Below are 23060 nucleotides of genomic sequence, written 5' to 3' on the forward strand. Positions count from 1 at the left end.
TTCTATTGCCTTCAATTTCAGTTGGTTCTGCTCTGATCTGGGATGGTGCCCAGGATTAGAAAAGAACCATCATGGTGTCTTTATTTATGTGTATTAATGCCTTACATTTACTTGAAGTCTGTAGTATGAAGTTGGGACTTTTGTTTGATTTTGATGCAAATTTTTCTTTCAGTTCATTTTGTCAGGTTTAAGAGGAATTGTAACACATTGGCACTTAACATCACCTCCCTTCTCTTACTGATTTTAATAGGTTGCCTACATTAATGATATTAATCATCTGTTCTACTGACCACACCCCAGGTTATTTACACGTTCATTTTCTTTTCAATATCCTTTTTGAGATTTAGACATTCAAAATTCTCATGTAATCACGTCCGTTGATTCTTTTATGGTTTGTGCCTCTGGTCATGCCAAGGAAAGCCTCCCTGCTCTGAAGTGAGATAGATTCTTATTTTCTTATTTTCTAATGCTTCTTCATTGTTTTGCTTTTCGCATTTAAACTTAGATCCATTTGTAATTTGTTTGGATGTATGGTCTAAGGCTCAATTTACACAGTAAAAATATTTTCCCCCAAATGATAAGCCAGTCTTCTGTCACCTTGGGGAAGACTATTCATGTCACACAATGTTTTCATTCATTTATTTGGACCTCTTTATTTTTCATTTAATAGAACTTTTTTCAATGATTTTGGTCTCTTTCTAGACTATCCTAGCGCCTTCCATTCCTTTGCATGTGCTGTGCTTATACTTTACTATTTCAATTATTGTGATTTCAGAATATATTTAACATTTTTTGGGACAAGTTGTTTTTTCGTCTGTTGCTTTTCTCCACACTCTATAAAGTTTTCTCAAATGGCAGCTCCCATATTTTGCTTTGCTTCTAGGAGAGGATGGATGTTGTCAACGCCTAGAGATGGTATTGAGGGTCTCCCTTCTGGGTCCTCCCATTGTACATATCCAGGATGAAAGAATCATATCCAGCAGACATGACCCATTTCTTGCCTTGAATCTGATCTATTTTTTTGTTTGTTTGTTTGTTTGTTTTTTTTGCATTTTTCTGATGCTGGAAACAGGGAGAGACAGTCAGACAGACTCCCGCATGCGCCCGACCGGGATCCACCCGGCACGCCCACCATGGGGCGATGCTCTGCCCACCAGGGGACGATGCTCTGCCCATCCTGGGCGTCGCCATGTTGCGACCAGAGCCACTCTAGCGCCTGAGGCAGAGGCCACAGAGCCATCCCCAGCGCCCGGGCCATCTTTGCTCCAATGGAGCCTTGGCTGCGGGAGGGGAAGAGAGAGACAGAGAGGAAAGCGCAGCGGAGGGGTTTCCCGCAAATGGGCGCTTCTCCTGTGTGCCCTGGCCGGGAATCGAACCCGGGTCCTCCGCACGCTAGGCCGAAGCTCTACTGCTGAGCCAACTGGCCAGGGCCAAATCTGATCTATTTTAAATCAGTCATGAGGCTGGTGGAGAGGAGAACAGGCCTGCCAAGGACTGCAGTTTGGGGGATGAGAAAATATGGCTAGAAGTTGAGGTTATTTAACCTCGAAATGTGGCTAAGAACAAGACTAATGAAGTTTTTGCTTTTACATTAGAGAGATAAAGTAGACTCTTTAAAATCTAAGGTGGGGAAGGCTTTGATCAGGCAGAGCTGAATACAGTGTAGAGGCCACATGGTGATTGATGGATGGTAGTGGCACTTTCAGAACTAAAGAGAAAGGGCCACACAGCATGGACCGAGCAGCGATGGCTTCCTGCTCTGACTGTGGGTCTGCCTTCCTTCCAGGAGCTGAGTGAGCGCTTAGTTCTGGTGTTACCCAGGGCAAGGGCGGTGAGAAATGCAATGGTTTTAAAAGGTTAACCAAGAGAACAGAGGAACTAGAGGTGTTAATCTCAGAGAAGAGGAAACAGGGAAATACCGTATTTTCCCATGTATAAGACTCTCCCGTGTATAAGATGCACCTTAATTTTGGGGTCCAAAATTTGAAAAAAAAAGTATTACATAAAGTTATTATTATTTTTTTTTGTATTTTTTTTTTTTGTATTTTTCTGAAGCTGGAAATGGGGAGAGACAGCCAGACAGACTCCCGCATGCGCCCGACCGGGATCCACCCGGTACGCTCACCAGGGGGCGATGCTCTGCCCCTCCGGGGCGTTGCTCTGCCACGACCAGAGCCACTCTAGCGCCTGGGGCAGAGGCCAAGGAGCCATCCCCAGCGCCCAGGCCATCCCTGCTCCAATGGAGCCCTGGCTGCGGGAGGGGAAGAGAGAGACAGAGAGGAAGGAGTGGGGGGGGGGGGAGTGGAGAAGCAAATGGGCGCCTCTTCTGTGTGCCCTGGCCGGGAATCGAACCCGGGTCCCCCGCACGCCAGGCCGACGCTCCACCACTGAGCCAACCGTCCAGGGCCTACATAAAGTTATTGAACTCAAGTTTTATTCATCACAAAATTCATACAACTCGTCATCACTGTCAAAACTCCCATACATTAGCTTGTCCTCATCTGTGTCCGATGATGATCACTGTCTTCATTTATTGCCTTGTCCTCAGTTCCATCTATGGCATTTGAAATGCCACAACCACTGTATAAGACACACCCAGTTTTAGACCCCAAATTTTTTTGAGAAACTGTGCATCTTATACATGAGGGAAAACGGTAATTTAAAAGAGCCTGATGGTTCTCACACAGAAAAGAGTGAACAGTTAATCTCCCTCTGTGCTGAAAACAGGAAATGTGGGATAAAACCACCTACTTTACTGTGGCAACAAAATGCCACAAAGGAAAGGGCATTGCAGTGATGGCATGAAGGGCAGGGGCCCAAATTCTCAAGCAGGAAGGAGCACCTTCCTGTGGGGTGTGGAGTAGGGGCTTTCCAAACTACCTGCCCTCTCCTCGTCGTTACTGCAGCAACCTAACCATGGTCTTCCTTGGGTGTGCCCATTGTGGACTCTTTCTGGACACCTCTTGGAAATTGTGTGAGGCTTTGCTATAAGTGGGGGCTGTTCCTGGTGACCTCGTAAAGTCCCTGGCAATCCTACAGGATTTTTTTTTTTTTTTTAGCAAGAGAGAGTGGTGGGGACAGACAGACAGGAAGGGAGATGAGATTCTCTAACAACCTTAGTTGTTCATTGATTGCTTTCTCATATATGCCTTGATGGGGAGAGGAGCCCCAGCTGAGCCAGTAACCCCTTGCTCAGGCCAGCAACCTTGGGCTTCAAGCCAGTGACCATGGGGTCATATCTATGATCCCACACTTAAGCTGGTGAGCCCACGCTCAAGCCAGCAACCTTGGGGTTTTGAACCGGGATCTTCAACATCCCAGGTTGATGCTCTATCCAATGTGCCACCGTCTGGTCAGACATATCCTACAGGTTTAATACATAATCTGTGTGACCATACCCAGGTGACTTTGGAAGAAATTCCAGATTTAGCACATATAATAAAAGCTACAGGGAGCTCTCACTTGGTCTTTTTTGTTTTTAATTGATTTGATAGAGTGAGGGAGAGAGAGATCGAGATCAGTTTGTTCCATTTTTTATGCATTCACTGGTTGATTCTTGTACATACCCTGACTGGGGAGCAAACCGGCAACCTCTGTGTATTGGGATGACTCTCTAACCAACCGAGCTACCTGGCCAGCACTCTCCCTCTTGGCCTTAGATGCCCGATTGCTCAGTGGTTGGCTCTGGGCCCTTGTCTTTTCTTAGCTGCATTTATCCTATCCCCCTGAGTAACCATAGCCTGTCCTACTGAAGACTGTCTCCATGTTACCACCACAGTGTGCTCATAAGCTCTAGCCCTGTATTTCTTCACTTGATCATAGTAAAAAACTGAGAAGCGGTCTCGTCTATTTCCAAAGGCCTGCTGGACAATTCCACGAGCGCTTCAAACTTTCCATGTCTAGGAATGAGCTGCTTCTGAACTTTCCCCTGAGACCTCGAGGAAAGGCATGACCACTGACTCAGCTGCCGAAACCCAAGGCCAGACTCCTTCCCCTCCCTTCTCTCCCGCCACATCCTGCTGCACCTCTGCCCCGAGGGCCTCTCCCACCTGCCCCTCTTCTCCTTTCTCAGTGCACCCCTTGCCTCAGATCTCAGATGCTTCTCACCTGGTTCTGGATGGCATGTACTCATGCTCTTTTCCAATTCAAATTCCAGTGGGCTGTCGAAATTGTATTTCTAAAATACACCTCTGTTAAGCATCTTTAAATGACTTCTCTTCATTTCTACTAAGCAATAACTCCGCAGTCCTCAGATCTGACCTCTGTGCACGCCTTTCCCTTGATGGCTGGCCGCTACCCGGCTGGACTCACCTTCCTGCCACACTGACCTCCTGCCCGCTCTCTCACCTCCTGCCCTGCTCATCTCTCTCTGTGTGTTTGATAGGCTCGCCCTCCTGCCCGCCGTCGGGGGTTCTTCCTGCGCACGCCCACAGCAACTGTATAACTGTATCATAGAGCTAAGCATCGCATGTTTACAAAGCTGTCAGCACTCTAGACTCTGAGCTCCTGGAAAGCAGAAAGCAGGCCTTCCATAGCTGTTTCTCACAACCTCGCACAGTGCCTGGTGCACGGAGGTGGCTAGTTAGTGCGTATTGAATGGCGATGTATAAATAACTTATTCAATAGAGCTTTAAAACTTTTTTAAACTATCTAGGAAGGTCCACGTTTTTATTTATTCAAATTTGGACTGAGAATTTCTACCTCAAGGCTATATTCTAATTGGGTAAATAGAATCTCTTTTGGCCTCCTCATCCTTGATATCACCGTGGCAGGGTTCAGGGCCAGAATGGGGCGATGTTCATATTCCTTCACCTTCTCTCTTTCTCTGTCTGTAAATCTCATCTACTTGATAGCATTGTTGAGAAGATTAAATGAGATTAAGCAGATACAGGACACATCGAGTACATTTGGTTAGTGCCCAGTACTTCTTAGCTGTGTCGCTCATAAGGCAAACAGCAGCTTGGTGCGTGAACGTAACTTGCGGTTAGATGCTAGAATGTCGGTGTCCGACAATTAGTGTATTCTCCTCCCAGCGGAAAAATCTATCTGGGGAATCTGATTGCTGGGGAGAGCAAAATAAGGACCGAGAGCTGTGTGATTATAAAGATCTAGAAGGCTAATGTGCTGGTCTTCCCCACCAAGTGGGAACCTCACGACCAAGTTAACCATAATGCCCCCAGCACCCACCCTCTGTCAGTGCTGGGGCGTCACTTCCTTTTTTTCTTCTAGTGAAATATATCTAATATAAAATGTACCATTTTAACCATTGTTCAGGACACAATTTATTGGCATTAGGTACATTTACAATGTGAGTACCATTATCTATTTCTAAGATGTCTTCATCACTCCCATCAGAAACTCTGCTGACCATGAAGCAGTAACTCCACATTCTGTACCTATCCCCTCCATCCTTGGCGAGCTCTACTCTACTTTCTGTCTCTATGCATTTGCCTGGTATAGATTTTTTCATATAAGTGGAATCATACACTGTTTGTCCTTTTGTGTCTGGCTTAATTCGCTGAGCATAGTGTTTTCAAGATCCATCCGTGTTGTAGCCTGTATCGGAACACGCTCCTCACTTCTTACATGAGACCTTTCCTTTGGATGGCCCCTGGGGACCACTCCCTTTGTGCTTCTCCTTATTCTGATCATACGCCTTTCTTCTTTTCAACATGTGTTCAGAGCCTCCCCTGCCGGAAGTAGATTTTTTCACAGTGCGTGGAGGGCCTCTCCCACGCCTGAAGCTGAGGAAAGCCGCGGAGAAGAATGGACCGATCAGGTCAGTAGTTGCCCAGTCATCCTCAGGGAGAGTTTTGGAATCTTTGGGTGGCAGCACTTGAATAATTAGGCACAGACTGGACCCTTAATTTCAACCAACACCCTTCCAAACAAACAGAGAGACTTCTAGAGGATGAGGACCAGCATTGGGGCAGCTTAGCTGAAGAAATTAAGTCCGTTCCTTTGATCATTAGACAAGCATTGGGTGGGTGTCTGCGACATGCCGGGCATTATCCTTTGTGCTCGCATCTCCGAGTATACCTGTTAGTGATGGTGGGTCAGGACCATCGTTCCGTTTACCAGAAGCAGACTCTGTTTCCTTCATTTAATCATGAGTGGCTTCTGAAAGGGTCGTTTGGATTATTCCTTTAATTCACTCATGTATGGAGTTATGGGCAAAGTACCACATAGTTAACAGCTGCTTCTGGGATCCCAGGTAGTAGCAGGTTAGAATTAATTTACCTCAGGCGGAGGACTATGTTGTGCTCAATTACGCACTTTATTTACAAAGGTCATGGCAGGATTCCGGAAGCAGAATTATTCCTTTGTTTTAGAGAGGAAGGTAGAGATGTGCCTGGAGAGATGAGCAGCTTGCTCACAGGACTAAGTCAGAGCGAGAGCAACAAGCTCGCCATCCTTGACCTAATTTCTCGATCGAGTCAGTCTACTGACCCTTCAGTACAATCCAGATAGAGTGGAGTGTGAGGCACTATAACGAAAGAACATCCGGAGATAAAACTGTGTGTCCATTCACAATGAAACTTTGGCTTTATCTGTCTTTCCATTAGTTCAAGTTCAGTAAATGCTGAAAGGTCTTTCCAGGGATGGGCATTGCCTCACTTGTTCTGTTTCTCAACTCCTGACAAGTGTCTGGAATGCACTACGATTCTGTTGCTATAAAGGGAACAGGAGCTGTGATAGCATTGCCTGACAGAGCTTGTAAGAGCGAATGGGATTTTTGGGCCAAATAATTGCATAATGCAAAAAGAAAGGCCAAATGACAGTCTACCCTTGTGGCTTGTGCAGGCCAGTGCCTCCAAAACAGGAAGTGATGATCTGTGAGTCATTCAAGGGGCGGGGGCGGGGGGGGGCGCAGTAATGAGAAAGAGGGGGAAGGTCCTCACAGAACAGTCATGTTCCAAACAGCCACAACTACTTTCCTAACATCATCAAGGCTAATTACCAGCAGGCAAGGGGGTAGCTTCCTGGGCCTGACTACTGGATCTGATTTGAGCTGGGGGGCAGCAGCTTTGCCCATGTGTGAGCCAGGCGTGAGTCTGCTCTGTGTACTGTTGATAAGGGGCAGTGGTTCGGGGCACGTGGTGGAGCAGGGGCTCCGAGAGCGTGGTGATCTTGGGTGGATGCCACAGCCTGTTTCTGGGCTTTCTTGGTAGTGATGTCTCTCACACGCCCCAGATTTCAGGACTCTCCCAGGCTACTGTGTCAGCAAGGCAAATTCTGAGTCAACTGCCGGAGGTTTGGATTCAGTAAGGTCTGGGACAGGGGCTAGAGATTCATATAATTATCAAGGAGCTCAGGTGACTATGATCATGCTAACTGGGGAGACTGCTTTCTGACATGTGAAAAGTGCCTTTAAATAGGCAGTGTTCAGAATCATAGTTCAAGTAAGCCTTGACTTTGCACTTGAACCAGCTGCATGGACAGAAGAGGGATTTGAAGACACACTTATGGACAGGGTGGAGCTGCTGCAGCATTCACTTCCTTCCCTGCAGCCGTGATTCGTAGGATATCTTCAAGTCCCCAGGAAAGCATGTTGTTACAGGTGTTCCCCTGTGGGCCGTGGGTGCTTAGGAAATGTTTACTGGAGGTGACAGTGACAATTCACTGCCCTGCAGGCTTTACTCTGTCCCTTTCATAGGAAACACTTTGCTGAAAGTGAACCCAGACTTTGTGGAAATCAGGGCCCTGAGGACACCTGTGATGTTTGGAATGCAGACCTTCCTAATCCAGCACCTTCTGTAGGGGAGGGCACCCTATTTTGTAACCTAGTGACTCACAGGCCTTTGGAAGCAGGAGATGGGGCACTAGGAATGTGGAGCAGGAAGTGAAGTGTGCATTTACTGGTGAACAGAATTATGTGGCTTGGTGAGTTTTGGAAATTACACTAGTCATATCCAATGCATATTTTTCCTTTTTACTGAAAATTTAACTCAGGAAACATTAGCGGGGAGTCAATCACAGCCAAAGACCTGTGTAAGGACTTGCAAAGATACAAGAGTAAATCGTTCAAATCCCTGCGACCAAGCCTGATAGAGAAATCAGATGTTCAAGCAATTACTGTACCAGAGGCAGGGGATATGTATTAAGTCAGATGGTAACAAAAAGGAAGGCATGATTCATTCTCAGTGAATTTTTATTCTTAGACTTCCTTTCACTGACAGGTTTTCTATTTGGTGGCAATAAATAAGAAAACACATGACAAAATGACACCTGATTTGCTAATGTGTTTCTGTATCACAGTGAGGAAATAGTTTCACAATACACATGTGACATTTTGCCATTCTGACTGTGTCAGGATATTGTCAGAGTAGATTAAGCCATGATGACTTTGCACTCCCTGCTTCTCATTGATTTCACATGAACTCTGGTATCAGCGTGTGAACGGCAGGGAAGGCAAATCACATGGGTTCCTCCTTGGGTTGCCATATGACCTCCTGGAGTCTTTTTGTAGACTTAGTACATTAATGCTTGTGGGCAGTCAGCCTCCATGTGACTGCTAAGCCCTTTCCATAACTAGGCTTTACTCACCCGCATGCAAATTACTGATTAGATCTACTTTATGGCATGTATGCCCCGGGCAGCAATGCATACAACAGCTTCTCTCAGCTCAAGAGAATGCCTTTGGCATTGACGGGCAGCCAGAACTAGAAGATATCCCTCTTCTAGCGTCATCTAGCAGTAACACTGTGGGTTAAACCTGGAGTTCTTGACTGTTGACTCTGTGAGACAATCCAGCGGGGGGCAAGGGCTTTTTTTAGGGGGTCCAGTGTTGTGTCTCCAGTGCTTAGAAAAGTGCTTATCTTATTGCAACTGCTTAATGGATATGAATAAATGAATGAATGAATCCCCCAAGCAAGAGTCTGATGGACATTTTCTTTTTCCTTCCAGTTCATATCAGGTGTTAGTGGTTCCCCTGGTCCTCCAGAGCGCATTCTCTTGTGATTCTGAAGGGGCTGCCTTATTCTTTAGCAATGCTTCTGACGCTGATGGATATGTGGCTGCAGAACTGCTGGCCAGCGATGTTCCAGATGATGCCATGGAGATATCTGTCGGAGACAGGCTGTATTACGGGAAATACTATAACGCACCCTTGAAAATAGGGAATGATTATTGCATTATATTACGAATCACAAGTGAATGGAATAAGGTATATTTCTTTCAAAGCTCTTATGAACTCTGTTTTCTTCTTCATATGAATTTTGAATGTTTGAATTTGTTGTTCTTCCAGTATTTGAGATGGACCCTGCATGTAATAACCCTAAGAATGTGTTGACTACTTTGCCTTTATAAAGGATGGGCAGGTGAAACCTTTATGGAGGGTGACAGTCTGAGCTTCTGGGGGGACCTGGTTGGATCTGCATTTGGACTGACCTGGTTTTGGTTCTTAAAATTCACAGATGCCCCTCATTCTACTGCATCAAGGAAGCTCGAGGTGGAGAGGAGTTTCTAGATCTCTCTGTCATTTCCCTGTGCTCCTTCTTTCCAGGCTGCTGCCCTCCTCATTCTCCCAGAAGCAGGAGGGTAGCAGATTCAGCTCAGTACTGGCCTGTTTTTCATCACTTCTGTGGCTACTGCATGGTCCCCACCCTCCTCTCCCCTGTCCTTAGAAAGGTACTAGTTCTTTCATGAGACAAAGGACTGAATATTCATCACATAAAAAATAAACATAACGAGCTGGACAAACAGAATAGCAAGAGCTGGATCAGTTGGTCAGGGAAGGAAGATCTTCTGCAATAAACATTTTGATGGTTGCCCTTGGAGAACTCGATACATTTTGTGTAAATTTGTGTGGGTTGGTCATTGAAACTGAAAGTCATAGTAATAGGAACATTTTTTTTAAATTTTTTTTAATTTTATTTTTATTTATTCATTTTAGAGAGGAGAGAGACAGAGACAGAGAGGAGAGAGAGAGACAGGGGGGAGGAGCTGGAAGCATCAACTCCCATATGTGCCTTGACCAGGCAAGCCCAGGGTTTCGAACCGGCGACCTCAGCATTTCCAGGTCGACGCTTTATCCACTGCGCCACCACAGGTCAGGCAATAGGAACATCTCTTGATTGATGAATTTGAGCCCTTTTGAGTGTAAGTTTTATCACATTTAAAACTGAGACACTCTTTTTTTTTTGGTTTGTTTGTTTTTGGCTTCATCCAGTTTTTATTCTGAAAGTAAAGCTCTTTTTCATTAAAGCATAGTTGACATACAATATTGTATTAGTTTCAGGTGTATAGCACAGTGAGATTTCACATTTATTCGCCTTACACAGCGATCACCAAAAAAGTCCATTACCCATCTATCATCATACAAAGTTACCGTGGAATTATTGACTGTGTTCCCAATGCGGCACTCGACATCCCTTTGATTTATTTGTAACTATAAGTTTGTACCTCTTAATCCTCTTCACCCTGTTGCTCCTGAGGGTGCTAATCCCATCACAGGGACCCCACCCTCATGCCCTGATCTAAGTTTAATTATTTCTCAAAGGCCCTGCCCCCAAATATCATCACATTGGGGTTGGGGTTCCACATACGAATTTAGGGGGACATAAACATGCAGTCTGTGACAGAGGGAATACAGTGGGAAGCTATGATAAAAATTGTAGTTTTGGGGAAACTTCCCTGTGGGGTCATTGTTGCCTCTTTTTCGTGCAGCTGAGTAAAACGTGTGTTTGTTTTTTGGGATGCAAAGGAGAGGACGGGGCTTGGAAAAAATGTACATATATGTGGACTGGCACGTGTGAATTGCAAGCCTTCCCCCATGGGTTTCAAATACATTAGTGTTACAGTCATGTTACAATCAGTAGTGATTTATTTATTTTTCTTTTTTAAACAGCTTTATTGAGATACAATTCATGTCCCATATAATGTTCCCATTTGAAGTATACTATCTTGTGGTTTTTAGTGTATTCACAGGTTTTGCAACCACTACCACCATCTAATTCCAGAACATTGTAGTAGTGGTTTATGTTTAATATTTATAATTGTGGCACATGCAAATCACCATCTTAATAAAATTTATGGGTACAGTATAGTAGTATTAAGGTACATTTACATTGCTAAGCAACCAATCTCCAGGACTCTCTTTATCTTGCAAAACGGAAACTCTACAGCCTTTAAAAAACAACCTCCTCTCACCAACAACACCTAGCAATTACCCCTCTGTTGACTTCTCTAGGTGCCTCATAGAAGTGGACTCCTACAGGATTTGTCCTTTTGTGATTGTTATATTTCACTTAGCATAATGTCCTCAAGGTTCGTCCATGTTGTAGCATGCGTCAGAATTCCCCTCCGATTTAAGGTTGAATAATATTTCATCATATGTGTACACCACATTTTGTTTGTTCATTCATCTGCGGATGGATGCTTGGGCTGCTCCCATTTTTGGCTCTGACAAATAATGCTGCTATGAACAGGGGTGTACAAATAGCTCTTTGAGCTCCTGCTTTCAAAATATTGTGGTATAAACCCACAAGCGGAATGATTGCCTCATGTGATAATCCCATTTTTAATTTTTTTTTTTTTAAGAACTGCCATGCTGTGTACCGGAACAGCTGCATCATTTTACGGTCCAGGCATTCACAGGGCTTTCATTTCCTCCACATCCTCTCTAACACTTGCTGTGTTCTGTTTTGGTTCTGGCCACCCTAATGGATGCGAGGTGGTTCCTCGCTGTGGCTTTGGTTTGCGTTTCCCTAATGATTAGTGATGTTAAGCATCTTTAAATGTGCTTTTCACAATGTGTATGTCTTCTTTGGAACAATGGTTTTTTAAGTCCTTTGCCTGTTTTTTAATTAAGTTACTAATTGTTGTTGAATTTAGGAGTTCTATTCTGGATATGAATCCCTTATGAGATACATGACTTGCAGACATTTTTCTTCTATTCTGTAGATTGGATTATTTCTGTGTTAATAGTGTCTCTTGGTACACAGAAATTCTTAATTTTGATGAAGTACAATTTGTCTGTTTTTTTCTTTTGTTGTCTGTGGCTTTGGTGTCATAGCCAAGAAATCACAGCCAAATTCAATTTCATAAAGTTTTTCTTCTGTGTTTTCTTCTGGCAAAATCCCAATGTTTTGATTACTGTAGCTTTATAAGTAAAATTTGAAATTAGGAAGTGTGAGTTTGCCAATTCGTTTATTCCCCCCCTCCCCCCCGCCCTGCATATCTATCCCAATAAATAGTATCATCATGTTCCTAGTTGCTAGGACAGAAATCTGGGAATAATTCTTGTCTTCTTCCTTTTTCTTCTTGTCCAGTCCATCATCAAATTAGATCAAGTCTAGCACCTTAATACTGTTTAAAATTATCCTTTCCTTTCTTTTTTTTTATTTTTATTTTTATTTTTTTCAAACAGAGAGAGGGAAAGATAGAGACAGACAGACAGGAAAGGAGAGAGATGAGAAACATCAATTCTTCGTTGCGGTTCCTTAGTTCATTGATTGATTTCTCATATGTGCCTTGACCAGAGGGCGATACAGCAGACTGAGTGACCCCTTGCTCAAGCCAGTGACCTTGGGCTCAAGCTGGTGAGCCTTGCCCAAACCCAATGAGCCCATGCTCAAGCTGGCGAACTCGGGTCTCGAACCTGAGTCCTTCCGCATCCCAGTCCGACGCTCTATCCGCTGTGCCACCGCCTGGTCAGGCTTTCCTTTCTTCATTAGCATTGTTTAGCCTTCGACATCTCTTACCTGAAACCAGTTTCCCATCTCATCTTCCTGTGTCGGATTCTGCCTGTCTCCTTTCTCCACCCTACTGCCAGAATGAGTTTTATAAAATAAAACTTCATTTTATTTTATCAAGGCACTTCATTTTAATGAGCTCCCTTCTTCACCTGGCCCTGCCAATTTCTCTTTTAATACACTCAGTTCCTTAGTAACTGCCTTGCTACTTGCAATCTTTTTTAATTCTCCAGTGTTTTGAAATATGTCCTTCACTGGTTATCTTGCATGCTATCTTTCATGAGCTGGACTTAGCATCAGGCAACATTTAGTCACGTTCAAAACCTTACGGCCATTTGAAGCTTTTCCCAGAATTTTTCAATGTAAATATTTTTTTTTGTCAATTTTTAATAAAATAAAAACCAGAATGCCCAAGGTTGTCTCTTGAAAGAGAATCTCCAATGAAGTCGGAGGGATCTTTCTCTAACCCAGGGGTCCCCAAACTTTTTACACAGGGGGCCAGTTCACTGTCCCTCAGACCATTGGAGGGCCGGACTATAAAAAAAACTATGAACAAATCCCTATGCACACTGCACATATCTTATTTTAAAGTAAAAAAACAAAACGGGAACAAATATAACATTTAAAATAAAGAACAAGTAAATTTAAATCAACAAACTGACCAGTATTTCAATGGGAACTATGCTCCTCTCACTGACCACCAATGAAAGAGGTGCCCCTTCCGAAAGTGCGGTGGGGGCCGGATAAATGGCCTCAGGGGGCCGCATGTGGCCCGCAGGCCGTAGTTTGGGGACCCCTGCTCTAATCCCTGCTGTTGCGTTTCCTCTGGGGATTCTTTTCCTGAGTTTTATTATAGATAGTAATGTCAGCATTCCTAACAGACAAATATGCATAAGATAACATTGGGGGAGAGGAGAAGGTATTTCATTCCAATTAGTGTGTGGGTTCCTTCTACTGTGAACGAGCTGTTATCCATGTTCCTTTTGCTTTCTTCCTGGTTCTTGGTTACATTTTGGGTAGACGTGGTTGCCAGATAAGTGTCATCTGATAGGAGACGTATTATTATACGCCAGGAGTTCCCATAGCTTGGCCTATCATGTGCGTCAGAACTTCTCGCTGAACCTGGATGTGACCTCAGAATCTTTCAACATCGCTCCTCAGGCAGCCAAGGCCAGGTGTTCAGAGCTGGCACGGGAAGTGAAACTCATGGCCATGCCTGTTGTTTACCCACAGTGTGTGCTTTCTGAGATCTCTGGAAAGCTATAGAAGTGATCCCTGGGTCACTTGATCTTGATCGTCCACTGAACACTTGGTGATCGTATGGCTAAGCTGCCATATGCTAGAGGTAGCTGGGACTTCAGAGATGGCGTAGTCCAAATGAAGAGCTAACGCCCTGAAACGTGGAGGGCTAAAGGGAACATGTGCCGTCTAGTTAAACACGTTGCTGTGTTTTCCTTTCCAGGTGCGAAGATGCTCCTGTGCAGTTTGGGCTCAGGTGAAAGGTAAAACCATTTTCTGCCTAAAGTGCTGTCCTCATTTCTATGTGCAGTCAGCAGCGTCAAGTGTATGCTAATGAGATTTCGTTTGAAATTGTTGCAAGTGACAGAAACCCATCTCATGTCACTTAAGCAACAAGCCATAGCTAAAAAGGATGGGGTTTAGGGACTGGCAGCTTATGGAATTCCAACAAGAGCAGCATCCCCAGCACCAGGGGGGGATCCAGGTCCAGGGACTTGGGACTGGACCTCATGAATGGGATTCTCCCTTTCTGTCTCTTGCCTCTGCTCTGTTTCTAAATGTGAGTTGGCCTCACGCTCTTTGACTAGAAGCCGTGCGGTGAGGAGGAATGGGCACCAGCTGCCCTGGCTTAGCAACTTCAGTAGGAGCAGAAAGTTTGTCAGTTCAGGGAGAGTCTCTCCTCCCAAGTTCTGTGACTATCTGTTGGATTAGTCACTGTTAATAGGAGATGGGGTACTCTGATAAGCCTACCTTGGGTTTGGGGCTTCCTCATGTGGCTGGTTGGGGGCAGATCAATGTGTGTGGTAGCCCCACCGGGGTTGCAGAGCGAGGGACATGATCTCCATCAGGAAAAAGAGGCACAGAAAATTCTGTTGGCCAACCAAAACAAAAGGCTGCAACAGTCCTCTGCTTTCAGCCATTTGGCTGCTTAGCATGCACACATACAACCACATACACTACTAAGAAAGACACCCTCTAGTAAGGAAATGCGATATCCTCCAAATAATGCTGGTGGAAGATAACCCAAAGGTAGGTCTGTTACTGCATCCAGCTCCCGACCAAGATTCCTGGGCGGTCCATTCCTCTTGATCAAATCCAGATGTGCCTTCTCATGATCCATTTAGCAATCTGTGACTAAATGGCAAGTTCAACCCTTTTCAAACCACAGTATTTAATAGGAAAGGAAAAAAAAAACCAATAAGTACTTTTACTTAGAAAGGAGGGAAAGGTAAGGTACTGTGCAGTGGTCAGGGGGCCCATGGCAATGGCCTCCTCATGCTGGACAGGAAAATCAAGCCATCCCTGCCCTGGCAGCAGAGTGGGTCACTTGATCAGTCAGTTGGGCCGCCACAGTCTTTTCCTGGGTCTGTCAGCCTGATGGGAGAGTAGCCTCGTCCAGTTCCTCCAAAGCCATCCCTAAGAGATGCAGCTCGCTGGGAAGATCTCCTCTGTGTGCTCACCAGTTTAAACCTTCTGCTTCCCACGCGCAGCTCTCCGGGAGGGGAATTGCCTTGGGGATTGAGCAATGACAGGTCATTGTTTGCCAGGCTGGGATTTCCCTGGCAGTACATTCCTTCAAACCAACAGGCAGCCAGCCAGTGGATTTGCTTCCCGTTAGTTTATAGCTAATACCAGAAATCTTGTCAAGTTTATGACCGTTGAATCTGGACCTTTTCCTTGTGGTTTAGGAGTCCTGGCAACAGCCTGAGGAATTCTGCCCTTAGCCCTCAGTATCATTTTAACCCTTACATCCTGTTCCTTACCCCAGAGCAGCATAAGACAGTGGGCTGGGAGGCGAGGAAGAGCTGCTAGCACCTCACTTCCCAGGAGGATTCCGGTGGATGGCTCTTTACAACTTGGGGTGGGGGGTACATTACCCTGTCAGTAGAGAGTACGTAGCAGGAAATGTTTGAGAGGGACCTGGGGACTCAGTCTTCCTTCATCTGTCTGCTTATCCCCTAATCTCACTTCCCTTCTTTTAATCCCTACTTAACCCTATTTCAACAAGGGGAGAGGGCTTGGTTTTTCAGTTGGGAAGACATAGGACCTGACCATCAGCCATCTTGGAGTATGGATTGTTAGAGAATGAGGGCTTCTCTCCTCTCTCTCTCATCTCCAGTTTTATTGAGCTAGAACTGGCATATAATTGGCATGACATTGTATAAGTTTAAGGTATATTAATGTGATTATTTTATACACACACACACACATTATTATCCTAGTAAGGTTACTTAACACTTGCATTATCTCATATTTATTTATATATATTTGTGTGTGTGTGTGTGAGAGAGAGAAAACATTTAAGATCTACTGCCCTAGCAACTTTCTAGTTTATAACACTATGTTACTAGCTGTAGTCACCAGGCTATTCATTAGATCCAAAGAACTTTCTCGTCTTTTAACTGTAAATTTGTACCCTTACATCGACATTTCTCCCCTTCCCCCACCCCCTGGCAACTACCATTCTATTCTCTATTTTGATGAGTTCAGCTTTGTTAGATCTGGCATATAAGTGAAATCATACAGTATTTCTTTTTTTTTTTTTTTGTCTGACTTATTTCATGCCGCATAGTAAGGGAGGGCCTCTCTTAACAAAGATGTGTGCTGTTACATTGCTATGTGCAGGGAGGCTAAGCTCACTTTCCTGGAGTTTAAATCAAGGTCACAAGAAACAACCACACATTCCAACACTGGGAAATTTCTCTCCAGTCCACTCCCAAAAGCTCTAAAAGGCGGGAATGGAGTTGCCCCAAGGCAAGGAGGTGCTTTTTTTATTTTATTTTTTCAGAAGAATGGAGATGTGCGAGTACCCCAGATGGACACAGAAACCATAGCTTCCCGCTCCCACTGCTTTCAGCCTTTGTTTGGTAGACTGGCAGACACTCAAACTGGGTGGAAGAAATGGCCAGAGAGCTGGCTGACTTCTACCATATTAATTTGAACAGGAAGGATTTTGCTTTGGAAACTTCTAAGTGGTATTTGGCACTGCCTTTCCCCGCCACTCTCAAATTCAGAACCAACATCGAGAGCGAGTGTGAGCCTTTGCATTCAAATTACTGGAAAGCTCTGGAGGAAATAGAACACCCGTGGTTATGTTGAAATTCTGAAGGGCATGCTAGCATATATTTTTCGGTATACATAATTAACCTGTGTTGTGCACTAACCTCTGGCAGTCTCTTTTGTGAAAAGGAGAACTTGTTCTACTTCCTCATGCCAAGCAACATCCCCATTCTTGCCTTTGCCCGGTCATGAATTTTGATATTTATCTTTTGCAAATTGCCTGTAAAAGGGCTTTGTGATGACTACCAGGGAACCAGCAGCTGGGTTGATGGGGACTGCAAAGGCCTGGGCTTTCTTGCCTGAGATCTGCTACTAATCAGCTGAGTGTCTTTGAAACCATATTTAACTTGGCTGATTTGCCATGGCCTCTTTCCGAGATCTCTGAGATCCCGTCCAGACACAAAGTACGAGTCTGATTTCTTGAGCCACAAAGCGAGGTCATTTGATATATGTGAAATGATAATAAACTGTGATCTGGGAACATTCTTTGGTTATAGGCAAAAACCTCTGAGTCAGTGACTTCTCCTCTTTCTTCTCGAGCCCACATTGTGCACTGTGGGAATGCCTCTGATTTTCACTTGTGTCTGGGTCCTGAGCACAGGCCCGGCTGTTTGTAGCGCGAATGACTGCAGAGCCTCCCGTCTAATTTCCCGTCCCCAGCGTTCAGGGTTTTCCTCTTCACTCCGGCCTGCATGCCACCACCCGACTCACATTTTGAGACTGCGGCGCCGGTTTTATTATTTCCCCTGCAAGTTTCCCGGAACTCTCCATTACTTTGAAGTCTTCTTTCCAAGGCCTCAGTGTGACACCAACACACCTTCTCATTGCATCTCTCATTCTTCTCCATGCAAACTTACCGTACATACCAGCTCTTCGCAGGTGTGGCCCCTGCCCTCTCTCCTCAACGTCTTAGCTCAGACGATTACATGCTCACGCCACCTGGGTCACCCTATCTCCTTCCAGCAATCTCTGCTTGTTACAATCCCACCTGTTCTTCAAGATTAAAATCAAGCACCACCTCCTTCCTGAAGCCTTTTTTAATTTGCTGGACGGGACAGGATGTCTGTCTCTTCCTCTCGTTAGCTATTGTGCCATACTTGAGAGCAACTAGTGCACTCGTCTTTTCTTAGTGGGTCTCGTACCCTGGAGGGACGGCATTTGAAGAGCTGGAGCAGTGCCTGCCTGGCGCCTGTCAGGTGCTGAATCGCAGTTTATGGAATCAGGCTGAACCAGGGAGCCAGAAGTACAGTTTGATGAAAGATGAAGCATATAGGTGCATACTTACCAAATTAAATAATTCAGAGAAGATTTACATCAAGGTTTAAACCTATTGTGTGCGTATATGTGTGTGTGCTATGCGTATGTGTGTACACACACACACACATACACACACACACATTTAAAGCCTTCACAATTGTGGTAGGTAGAGTTCTAAGATGTCCTCACACATTCCTGGCCCCTGGTGTACACCTACCTTCCCTCATTTATTCAAAAGCTATTCTAGGTGTTGCTGTGAACAAATTTGAAGATGTAATTAAGGTCCCAAATAGGGAAGTTATGACAGGTGGACCTGTCCTAATCTCACAAGCCTCTTAAATGAGTCTAGAGGTCAGAGATAGGGGAAACTACTAGAGCTAACTATCATTTTTCAAGCAAAAACTCCCAAGTGATGTCAGGATGACTTCTTCCTCAATGCAAAGGAAAATTGCCCATAAAAGTCTAGCAAGTATAGTTGACTTGAGAGAGGACCAACAAAAGCAGCAAGTACGCTGCATTTGTATGCTCAGCAAGATCAGTACTTCCATCCCTTGTAACTGCAATGTGGCCCGGTTATATGATCCCTTTCTAGAAATATCCTGGAACCGTGTTTTCCTGAGGCCCCTACATCTTCGGGGTCAAGCCAGGGGGCATGAGGCACTCTGGGCATCTTGGGGAATAGTTTGTTCAGTGGATCCAAACTCTAGGTTAAAACGGCATGAGCACAGGTGGGTGTGCGCCCCCAGGGAGGGCTGGGATCTCGTTACTGTGAGCTCAGCGTGTGGTTTGCTCCCGCAGGCTCGTCGCTCGCGTGGCAGCACGTGGTCGGCGTTGGGCTGGGCTCCATGGTTGTGGTGATTGTCCTGGCGTTCCTGTCCTTCTTAGCAGTGTGGTATGTGAGACTGCCTTGGAGAAATTAGTGGAGCTGAAGGAGGGTGGGTTTGGAGTCCTGAAGGGGCTGGGATTGAGGAGGGTCAAGGACATGTGGATGGAGGTCGTCCCGGGCTCAGCAAGACACTGAGCAGGCAAAAGGCTTGAGTAACTCTGCCCCTTCGGGAAAGGGGATGCCTTCCTGTCTCAGAAGAGCAAGGTCAGTGATGCTGCCCTGGCCACTCGCAGAGGGATGGCCGATCTCCCATGCAGCGACTCATGACTGTGCGTGCACTGCTCACAGGGATGCACTGTGGGAAAACCAATGTGTGTCAACGGCCTCTCTTTTCCTCCTCCATGTCTAGATTGCAGATGAGCGCTGCGTGGGGAGACGGCACTGCTGCTGGGGCAGATATTATGACAGCTTCTCAGGTGCCTGCACAGGGCACCTTTCATCCAGGTGTGTGGCTTCTTTCCAGGTGTGCAGGGGAGCCTGCAGCCTTTCTCCATTCCCAGCCTGGCCCTGTTCCTGGATTCAAGATGGTGACTATCTCTGTGGAACCCCTCCCCAAAGGAGGAAACTCAGGAATTGCTGATGTCTTCCCTGCTACACAACCAGTTCTGTGTCTATGAACTTGGGACCTTTGATATACAATGGAATATTGACCACAGATCACGTGGGCTGGGCCTGCGTCTTCCTCTGAGTGATGCCTGGGAGACATCTTCTCTAGACATTGAATGCAAGAAGGTCTCTGCGTTTTCTTGTGTATCATCTCTGTTAATTATTTCGGCATCCATTCTTTTACAATAAGCAATGAGATGGACTTAAGTTTGGGTTAAAATTTAACTTTATGAAGGAGGTCATTGAAAAGGATGGAGATCATTGACATAGGCAAATTTGTCAAACACTTTAGTTTTTTATGGTTAATTGACTTCTAATTAGGAAGTATGCTAGCCTGGCCACTCCGATAAGTTCCATACAGTTCCATCAGTCTTCTGTATTCAAAAGCCCTAAGTGTTCTTTCCGGCAACAATACTCTGTGAATTTAGACAGTTCTTCTCTTGCATATGAATGTTTATAGCACCCTTGATTAGTTTTCTTTTTTAATTAACGAGGGTCTTGTGACAGCACTCAGTGTCTCCCTTCAGCTGCATTGGCTGGGTAGTAACATGGGGTTGAAACAGTGTCACGACCAGAATCCATGTGTTACAGGGAAGGGGGTACACTGTGGGTGACATGATCATCCCTTTTATCTATGACCTCAGTAACTGTGACTGCTACTCTCTCTTATGAACCGTGACACATTAGATGTAAGCAGTCCTGGGACGGTGTGTAGAGGTGAGCACCAAGATCCAGTCTTGAGTTCCCTTCTAGGCTAGGAATCCAAATTGGGGGGTTGCTCAGATACAGAGCAGATTGTGTGTGTGAGTGTGTGCACCCATAGTTTTTACTTATCTCCACCATAGTTTTTGTTTGTATGTGTTCTTTTATTTCATTCTGAACAACAGTTCTGTGTGGTGGGAATGTTAGGGGTTATTTTAGAATTGAGAAACTAGTTCAGATAGACACATGACTTGAATTGTGGGGCCACGTCTTCTGATTGCAAGTCTAGTTTTTATTTCTGGAATTTGATGGGCCTTGAGCTAATCTTTGGACTGCCTTTTGGGGAGATATCCAAACTATCTGCCTGTCTATCAATCTAACTAATTTAACTAGTTCCTTTATTAAACCACATGTGTCTTTTCTGGGGGGTGAGGGAGAGCGATGAGAAGCATCAGCTTGTAGCTGCTTCACTTTTAGTTGTCTATTGATTGCTTCTCATATGTGCCTGACTGGGGTGGGGGTCAGGGATGGCTCAAGCCGAGTCAGTGACCCCTTGCTCAAGCCAGTGACCTTGGGTTTATGGCAGCAACCTTGGGCTTTAAGCCAGTGACCTTGGGCTTAAGCCAACAACTTTTGGGCTTTAAGCCTGCGACCTTGGACTCAAGCCAGGGACCTTTGGGCTTAAGCCAGCGATCTTGGGATCATGCCGATGGTCCTGCACCAAAGCTGGCTACCCCGCGCTAAAACCAGCTACCCTGTGCTCAAGCTGGCAAGGCTGTGCTCAAGCCAGTGAGCCCTCGCTCTAGCCAGTGACTTCCGGGTTTCAAATGGGGCCCCTCAACATCCTGGACCGACGCTCAATCCACTGCACCACCACTAGTCAGGCACATGTGTCTTTTTATACCTATCTTTTTCACTATAAGGTACTCCCTGCCCATCACTTCTAGAAGAAGCCACAAACAACCCAACAAATACATGGAGGTTAATTAGGGGAAATAGGTAATAGTCCACCTCTGACTCAAGACCTGATCTTATGGCTAGGCACTTGATAAGGCCAGAGGACAAGCGATTATCTTGAAATTCCACATTAGCTCGGAATAAAGTTAATTTTAAAGAAAGTAAATAAGAATTCTCAGCTCTCTCTTTTTACTGCTGAGCTCACATTCTGATTTTCTAAACCTTCTGTTTTTCCATTCTGTTCATCTGATAGGAAACCAGTGGTAGTAGTAGGCAATCAAGTAATGTTTTAAGGACCCTTTGCCAAGCCCAACCCTTGTTGGTGAAACTGAAGTGCCTGATTTTGAAGGAGTGAGGGTTTGGCTTTTCCTGTGCGCAAGTCTGTGGGCTGGTGGTACAGTGAAACAAGTCAGTTTAAAAAGGAGTGTATGCTCATTGATTCAGAGAGAAAGAATGAATCAGTTTGGTGACGTGCCTGAATGTGCCAGTGCATCCTGTCTCTGCTTCTTTGGTGCACCTTTTATCTTTTATTCCTTTCTTTGTTGCCTTCTTTCTTTCTTTCCTTTTTTTTTCTTTTTTACCAAAATGGAGTCAAACTATACATGTAATTTTGTAATATGTTTCTTTCATTCATCAACATATCCTGGACACATTTTTCATGTTAACAATGATTGCATTAAAAATTTGTACCATAATATTTATTTAACTAGCATTCTATTGTACATTTAGGGTGTTCCCAGATCACTGTCCTTATACAAATCTGCATAGTTGTATGCAATTATTACTCAGGTTAAATTCTTAGAAGTAAAATTGTACTGAAAACCATTATTTCCATTTTATATTTACAACATGTTGTCAGAGGAGTCTCACAGGAAGTTTATACAGGTTTATGCTCTCACCTGCACACAACTGGGTATTACTGACATCTTTGATCTTCATTAATCTGATAGGTGACAAATGATGCTTCAGTGTCTTATTTACATTTCTCTGACTAGTTTGCAAATTGATTGGTTAGTTCTAATTCTGCCTTGGCGAATTGCCTTTTTTTCTCAGTATTTGGTGTGTTTGTCTTTTTTATTTTTTCTTCTTTTTTTCCAAGTGAGAGGAGGGGAGACAGAGAGACAGACTCTCTCATGAACCTCAACTGGGATCCACCTGGCAACCCCGTCTGGGGCCAATGCTTTGCCCATCTGGGGCCATGTATGGAACTAAACTATTTTTAGCATCTGAGGTGGAAGCTCCAAGGAGCCATCCTCAGTGCCCAGAGCCTATGCACTCGAACCATTTGAGCCATGGCTGTGGGAGGGGAAGAGAGAGAGAGAAAGTGGAGGAGGAAGAGTGGAGAAGCAGATGGGTGCTTCTCCTGTGTGCCCTGATTGGGAATTGAACCTGGGACATCCACACCCTGGGACGACGCTCTACCACTGAGCCAACCGGCCATGGCCACATTTGTCTTTTATTGGTTTAAAAAGTTTTTTTGGTTTTTTTTACAGAGACAGAGTCAGAGAGAAGGATAGACAGGGACAGACAGACAGGAACGGAGAGAGACGAGAAGCATCAATCATTAGTTTTTTGTTGCAATACCCTAGTTGTTCACTGACTGCTCCCTCACATGTGCCTTAACCGTGGGCCCTCAGCAGACCGAGCAACCCCCTGGT

The 23060-nt window shown here is 45.0% G+C and overlaps 1 protein-coding gene across 5 annotated transcripts in view; it reads left to right on the forward strand.

The window, feature by feature from the left end:
- SUSD1 (sushi domain containing 1) overlaps nucleotides 1-22689 on the forward strand; it is a 115606-nt gene extending 92917 nt beyond the window's left edge. For 4 of the 5 annotated variants that reach the window (XM_066256508.1, XM_066256511.1, XM_066256510.1 and 1 more), the window contains 5 exons: nucleotides 5683-5779; nucleotides 8908-9166; nucleotides 14158-14197; nucleotides 19050-19143; nucleotides 19487-22689. In XM_066256508.1, the coding sequence (XP_066112605.1) occupies nucleotides 5683-5779; nucleotides 8908-9166; nucleotides 14158-14197; nucleotides 19050-19143; nucleotide 19487 (491 nt within the window). In that variant the 3' untranslated portion in view covers nucleotides 19488-22689. The remainder of the gene's footprint in view (nucleotides 1-5682; nucleotides 5780-8907; nucleotides 9167-14157; nucleotides 14198-19049; nucleotides 19144-19486) is intronic. The other variant, XR_010729045.1, reaches the window with a different exon arrangement.
- The last annotated feature ends 371 nt before the right edge of the window (nucleotides 22690-23060 follow it).

The sequence above is a fragment of the Saccopteryx bilineata genome, chromosome 2, assembly GCF_036850765.1.
Source record: "Saccopteryx bilineata isolate mSacBil1 chromosome 2, mSacBil1_pri_phased_curated, whole genome shotgun sequence".
Taxonomy (NCBI): Eukaryota; Metazoa; Chordata; class Mammalia; order Chiroptera; family Emballonuridae; genus Saccopteryx; species Saccopteryx bilineata.